The sequence below is a fragment of the Ictalurus furcatus genome, chromosome 9, assembly GCF_023375685.1.
Source record: "Ictalurus furcatus strain D&B chromosome 9, Billie_1.0, whole genome shotgun sequence".
Classification (NCBI taxonomy): Eukaryota; Metazoa; Chordata; class Actinopteri; order Siluriformes; family Ictaluridae; genus Ictalurus; species Ictalurus furcatus.
Window position 1 is genome coordinate 31,207,401 of NC_071263.1, and position 7,530 is coordinate 31,214,930.

Genomic DNA, 7,530 nt, shown 5'->3' on the forward strand with positions numbered 1-7,530 from the left:
GGTGCATGTTCTCCACATGTGGGTTTCCTCAGGGTTCTTCAGTGTCTTCCAACCTTCTTCCAGAAAACATGGCAGTAGGTAGATTAGTAAGTAAATTTTCATCAAGGTGTGAATGAGTGTGTGATGACAGACCGGAGCCACATCAGGGTGTTTAAGGTTTCAGACTCCAGATCAGACCTCCACCCGGACCAGGATATGCCTCGGCCATTAGGTAGTGGAGGTGTTATATTTTCGAGTCGTCCGTCCGAGATTCTCCTCGGCGTGATTTCTCCAGAGCCAGCGGATGAACGTTTGTCGGATTTATATGGAGCTTCATTCTAACCTGCAGATGAACCTTAGAATTGATCCAAACAGGGTCAAGGTCACAGCAAGGTCAAATGTCTGAGATTCAATAGCTTCCTTCCTGTTTGAAGTACTTCTGGCATACACATTACTAAGAAGAAGGAGTAGACTGGTTGGTGGTGGTGGAGATGTTCCCATCAAGTTCTACTGGTTTGGTTTATCATCCTTATTCTATTTGCCACCTGAGTAGGCTTACCATCAGACAAATTTCACTGACGCGCTGCCGGGATATCTGTATCATAATAGCTGATATTAATGTTCTACAGCATCCACGGTGACGTTGTAAAAATGATCCAGGCAAACATTTGTAAGAAACATGATCATGAAGATTAAACGAATATGCAAATGAGCGAAGAACGTCATCAGGTGACTTCTAGTGAACTTCTGAGCATGCTTTAGCTAGAGACAGAAAACACACAACCTGTTTCATCTCCGAAATGAGACATGGACTGGTCTTTTTTTTGTGTTTAAAGAAAGCCTCTCAGATGAATCGTGACTCCTGAAATCAGGCCGTCATTGTTTCTCCGAGGTGCAGGGAATGCAGGCGGCGTGTAGCAGCGTGTTCAGGATGAACTTGAGGAGATGAAATGAAAACCACATCATAATATACGACTGCGAGGCTGCCCGTGTGCTCACACACACACACACACACACACACACACACGACCACCCATACACACCCAGTTACAGGAAAGACAAAGAAAAAATGTGTGCATTAATAATAGGCGACGATTTTTATTGCGATTACAGAAAATGTTCAAGCCGTTCTGCTCGTGTAAATCATGAACCGTCCGGTCCATCGTACACACAGAGCTCATTCATCAGCCTCAAGACAGCGAGTGAACACCTGCATTAAAGACAGATTCACAAAAATATCACATTTTCTCAATCCTACACCTGACTCTGATTTATCTGTGGCTTTACAACCTGCAAATTATTTATACGGGTGTTTTATCTTCACTTTTTCACTTTATGATGCACAAACAAACAAATCCTCCAGACCTGGAGCTCAGAACACACTTCCAGATTTTTCTTTCTTTTTTTATTGCATTTTTATAAACGTTGAGCGTTTAAAGCTCTATCGGGAACAGAGAGCCCCTTCACTCTACAGAGAAGTTCAGAAGTATAGTCTTGTGATGTGTGGCAGGTCTGTAGATCAGAACCTGGAGATGGTTAGAAGATGTTTATGGAAGTGAAAACGAACACAAAGTTCCTCCTGCTTCACAAAAACACGAGACCTTCACAGTTTCTCTGCCGCAGAAGCCGCAACTGACTCTGGATTAAAGAAGGAGAAGAAGATTCAAATGTGTGCATTAAATCAAATTTGCTCTCGCTTCCATCCTGCGCTGAACACAGACAAAACCCCAGGATGGATCTCCACGTCAGACGGAGACGACGCAGAGATCGTTACGGTAAGTGTGGGGAAGCAGACGGTGTGTTAGAACCACACAAAGCCTTCAGGGTTCCTCTGTGACCTCCTGACTCCGACTCTGAACCGCTTGGGTTTGTGCTCACACTTTATCTGGTCCAGTCATGAAAACCAACATGTCCTGAAGGACAGTCTGCACGTGCAGGATGATAAAGGGGTGTGGCTTGTTTAAAGAACTATTAAATAATTATTCAGACCTATTGTTCATGATCGTATCGCATAAACGAAAGAACTCCTCTCTGACACGGGTAACGATATCCTTCTGTTATATTCACGCACTTTTACGCCGATTCCGAGCTCGCTTGGGGGCGGAGCTTATAATCGCGGGTCATCGAAATAAACGCAGTTTGTCGTGTTACAGAGAAACAGTAGAGACGTGTAAACTCCTCTGTCCTGAAGATGTGGGAAAACTTAAAGTCACAGCTTCACCTCTGACTGTTACACAGCGCTGACACTGGAGACTCCTTCCGTACACGTCACATAAACATCTACGATTACACACGAGCTGTTGCTATAGAAACGATAACGTATTGAAACAGGCGTGATCTGATGTGCAGCTGCATTTCTGTCAGAGCTGCTGTTCTGGAAAATGAATCAACACTTCCTGATGTCAGAATTCAGCTGCGCCGTGGTGTAAAGAGTTTCACTGCAGAACGCAGACTTTTTATTTTTATTTAAATAACCAGCCGTCTGGAAGAACTTAAAGCAAACACCAGTTTTCTCTCTTTTGTCACTAGACTTGCGTGATGTTGATTTGCTCACCGTTTTCTATAAATTGCGATAAACGATTTAATCGTCAACCAAGAGAACAACAGAAACAAAAGAAATACGCAGAGTCAATACGCAGAGTCAATACGGAGAGACAATACGGAGAGGCAATACGAAGAGGCATTACGGAGAGTCAATATTGAGAATAAATACGGAGAGTCAATACGGAGAGTCAATACGCAGAGTCAATACGGAGAGTTAATACGGAGAGACAATACGGAGAGACAATACGGAGAGACAATACGGAGAGGCAATACGGAGAGTCATTACGGAGAGTCAATATTGAGAATAAATACGGAGAGTCAATACGCAGAGTAAACACGCAGAGTAAATACGGAGAGTCAATATTGAGAATAAATACGGAGAGTCAATATTGAGAATAAATACGGAGAGTCAATACGCAGAGTAAACACGCAGAGTAAATACGGAGAGTCAATATGGAGAGTCAATACGGAGAGGCATTACGGAGAGTCAATATTGAGAATAAATACGGAGAGTCAATACGCAGAGTAAACACGCAGAGTAAATACGGAGAGTCAATATGGAGAGTCAATACGGAGAGTCAATACGGAGAGGCATTACGGAGAGTCAATATTGAGAATAAATACGGAGAGTCAATACGGAGAGGCATTACGGAGAGTCAATATTGAGAATAAATACGGAGAGTCAATACGGAGAGGCATTACGGAGAGTCAATATTGAGAATAAATACGGAGAGTCAATACGCAGAGTAAACACGCAGAGTAAATACGGAGAGTCAATATTGAGAGTAAATACGGAGAGTCAATACGCAGAGTAAACACGCAGAGTAAATACGGAGAGTCAATATTGAGAGTAAATATTGAGAGTCAATATGGAGAGTCAATATGGAGAGTCAATACGGAGAGTCAATACGCAGAGTAAACACGCAGAGTAAATACGCAGAGTCAATACGCAGAGTCAATACGGAGAGTCAATACGGAGAGTCAATACGGAGAGTCAGTACGGAGAGTCAGTACGGAGATTCAATACGGAGGGTTATTTCGGAGAGTCAATACGGAGAGTCATTACGGAGAGGCATTACGGAGAGGCATTACGGAGAGTCAATATTGAGAATAAATACGGAGAGTCAATACGCAGAGTAAACACGCAGAGTAAACACGGAGAGTCAATATTGAGAGTCAATATTGAGAGTCAATATGGAGAGTCAATATGGAGAGTCAATACGGAGAGTAAACACGCAGAGTAAACACGCAGAGTAAACACGCAGAGTAAACACGCAGAGTAAATACGCAGAGTAAATACGCAGAGTCAATACGGAGAGTCAATACTGAGAGTAAATATTGAGAGTCAATACAGAGAGTCAATACGCAGAGTCAGTACGGAGAGTCAATACGGAGAGTCAATACACAGAGTAAACACGCAGAGTCAGTACGGAGAGTCAATACGCAGAGTCAATACGGAGAGTCAATACGGAGAGTCAGTACAGACAGTCAATACGCAGAGTCAATACGGAGAGTCAGTACGCAAAGTCAGTACAGAGAGTCAATACGGAGAGTCAGTACGCAGAGTCAGTACGGAGAGTCAGTACGGAGAGTCAGTACGGAGAGTCAGTACAGACAGTCAATACGCAGAGTCAATACGGAGAGTCAGTACGCAAAGTCAGTACAGAGAGTCAATACGGAGAGTCAATACGGAGAGTCAGTACGCAGAGTCAGTACGGAGAGTCAGTACGGAGAGTCAGTACGGAGAGTCAATACGGAGAGTCAATACGCAGAGTCAATACGGAGAGTCAATACGCAGAGGGTATACGTTAGGGTTTTCGGGTAATGAATACATGGGACCGGTGTTCGTTTTATACGAGCGTAACGTTAGCTAATGTTGGCTAAGTGTTACACATACACTGTAAAACACGATCGCCCCATTAGTTATATGAACTTATTTCTTCTATTTAACTCAGTTGTCATGACAAGTTTTGGACACTGAACTCAAGTTTATAAGTTTTTAAAACGTTTTTACTGAAAGTAATCCATTTTCTTGAGTTTTTGAGTTTTGAGCTGATCTTCAAGTTGAGTTTACTCGTGTTTTTAAGGCAGCAGGTGATCCTTCGTTTCTGAGTTTAAACACCTGAAAGGTTTCACAGTGTACTGACAGATTTCATTTCACAATTATGAACCTCAAAACATCCGGCATTTTCCGTGACAGAAAGCGAGAGCGAGGGGGAAGGGGTGGGGCTTCCAGTGGGTCGGTTAATATCGGACAGTTTAGAACATGTAAGTAACTGTCAGTCATTCCAGATTCACTTGCTGATTGGCTCGTGTGCTGCTTTTATTGTGGAGAGAAAGTGTATCGAGTGCACGGTGTATTTCTGAGCGAGAACTCGCACTAGCGTACTCCGACCTTTGGGGCGCTCCTACGCCCTAACCCTAATCCCTAATCCTAACCCTAACCCCTAATCCTAACACTAATCCCTAATGCTAACCCCTAATCCCAACCCCTAACCCTAGCCCTAGCAGGTCTGGAAATGTAATATAATCAGAGTAAACATCACAAGATATCATGTATGGAGTGATATCTTATTAAATACGCAGACTTCTCACATACTAATGTAGAGATCGAAAAGCATTAAAGCTTATTTATTACAGAACAACACGTCATTTTTTATCCATTTATAGCTACATGTAACGTGGTGGAACATCTGTGAGACAGGTCCGTACTCGTTGATCATTACCTCATCATGTTAGCGAGAAACAGTGAAACTCCTCTGTCCTGAAAACTTACAGCTTTAGCTCTGACTGTTCCTAGCAGAACCCTTTCAGTAAGAACCATGAACTACAGTCTATAAAGTACCCTTAGACAGTGTAGAACCCTACACCGAGTCTTTCACTATCAGAAAATACACCATGTCACCTAAAAGCCTTTTTAATAAGCTAAGAACATGTAATAATTATTCTGTAGAACCCTACAGCTGAGTATTCCCCAGAAGAACTGTATATAGAACCCTTAATAGAACTAAATATCCAGAACCCTGAGAGGATCTCTGAAGGTAACGAATCTCCCGCTGGTGTTCCTCGGCATGTAAATGATTTTCTTTTGAGTTCTGAAGACATGAAGGGGCGAATACTTCAGGTTTCAGATTTCAGGTTTCACCGAGACCTCATAATAACGATTCTGTATTCAGTCTAGACGTATTTCAGAGTAGTGTGTGTGTGTGTGTGTGTGTGTGTGTGTGTGTGTGTGTTGTAGATTTATTCTATATGTTCCTGCAACTGATTAAAATTGTGTGTAAATGTTGAGGAGAATAAGGAGAGAGAGAGTAAAGAGAAAGACAGAGCAAAGAGAGAATAAAGAGAGAATAGAGAGAGAGAATAAAGAGAGAAAATAGAGAGAGAGAATAGAGAGAGAGAATAAAGAGAGAAAATAGAGAGAGAGAATAGAGAGAGGGATGGTGAGGGAACGAGTGTTTATAGCTGCTATAACGTAAGTGAGAACAGGAACTAACTCACTTCATGAATATTAGATGTAACTATAAATGGATAAAAAGTAGGAGGTGTTGTCATGCTGTTGCAGTGGCAGATTGTCCACAGCGGCAGTATTCATTTCTGTTTAAATACTAATGACCTCTTTTGAATGAGCCATGACTTAAAAAAATGTGACAGATGTAAGCTGATGTTCTTGTGATTTGTGCGTCTTTCCAGATGTTGTGTAACGGTGGTGCATCGCGCTCACTGCCACATTTAGCTCCATAGAGTTATTATTGCCTAGTAGTAAAACACAGGAACTGCAACAAATAAGCACTAATAGAAGGCCATTAGGGCGGGAATCAGGCTGCCCCGTGCTGCCCCGTGCTGCCCCGTGCTGCCCCGTGCTGCCCCGTGCTGCCCCGTGCTGCCCCGTGCTGCCCCGTGCTGCCCCGTGCTCAGGGGCGGAGCAGAGGACAGGACGGTTTATCATGTCACACGTGGATAAAGTACAAAATAATCAGCAGTATTACAGAGATCATATTATTATTATTATTTCTGATGATGATGATTATTATTTAAGAAACAAAGCATAAAAGTCTTTAATGAGGCTGCAGTAGTTTAATCTTCAGAAATATGAACGTCTTTAATGTACGTTCAATAATAAATCATATGTTTACTTTTTATCTAAAAAGAACTCACTCATAAATGTAATATAAATTCATTTGTTCACACCACAATCATTGTGCCTTTGTTGACAAAAAAACAGTTTATTTCTCATTATTATCATTATTTATTTATTTATTTATTAATTATTATTATTATTATTATTACTTACTGCATTATTAAGCTAATAGTATTTCTCATGGAATAATCCTACCGTTAGCTCATTAACCAGCTGGTGATGATACCGAACACATGATAATCTTACAGAATAATCATTTAATATAATATAATAATAATTGCCATGTGCACTACCGTGCAGGCGCGTGAGTGAGAGAGTTTTGTGACTCACCGAGCGGCTCGTGCAGCGCCTGTAAACTCATCTTCAGAGAGAGAGAGAGAGAGAGAGACAGAGAGAGAGAGAGACAGAGAGAGATCCGGTACCGAGTCCGTCACCACTCCACTCTAACCTGTACTCCAGCAGGAGGAGAACAACACGGGGCGCGTGAGGAGAACAAATACTCCATCACTTCCTGTGGGTTACCGGTGAACGGTGATTCTCTAAAAGAATCGGTTCTTTTTAAACGAGTCGTTTATTGTGAATCAGCCATTGCGAGTCACTTTAGTGAATCGAACTGAGTGGGGTTTGGATTCGTTTGATTTTTCCGTTTATAGTTTTAGAAGCTTTAATAATCACACTGTTACTACCAATAATAATAATAATAATAATAATAATAATAATAATAATAATAACAACAACACTAATACCAATAATAATAATAATAATAATAATAATAATAATAATAACAACACTAATACCAATAATAATAATAATAATAATAATAATAATAAATACACATTTCTTAAATATAATTAAACACAGATATT

General features: G+C 41.3%; 1 protein-coding gene across 1 annotated transcript in view; it reads right to left on the reverse strand.

Moving 5' to 3' along the window:
• Window positions 1-7,302, reverse strand: part of edaradd (EDAR-associated death domain) — a 17,762-nt gene extending 10,460 nt beyond the window's left edge. The window contains exon 1 of the mRNA XM_053633140.1: window positions 6,995-7,302. Within this exon, the coding sequence (XP_053489115.1) occupies window positions 6,995-7,025 (31 nt within the window). The 5' untranslated portion in view covers window positions 7,026-7,302. The remainder of the gene's footprint in view (window positions 1-6,994) is intronic.
• Window positions 7,303-7,530: the final 228 nt, after the last annotated feature.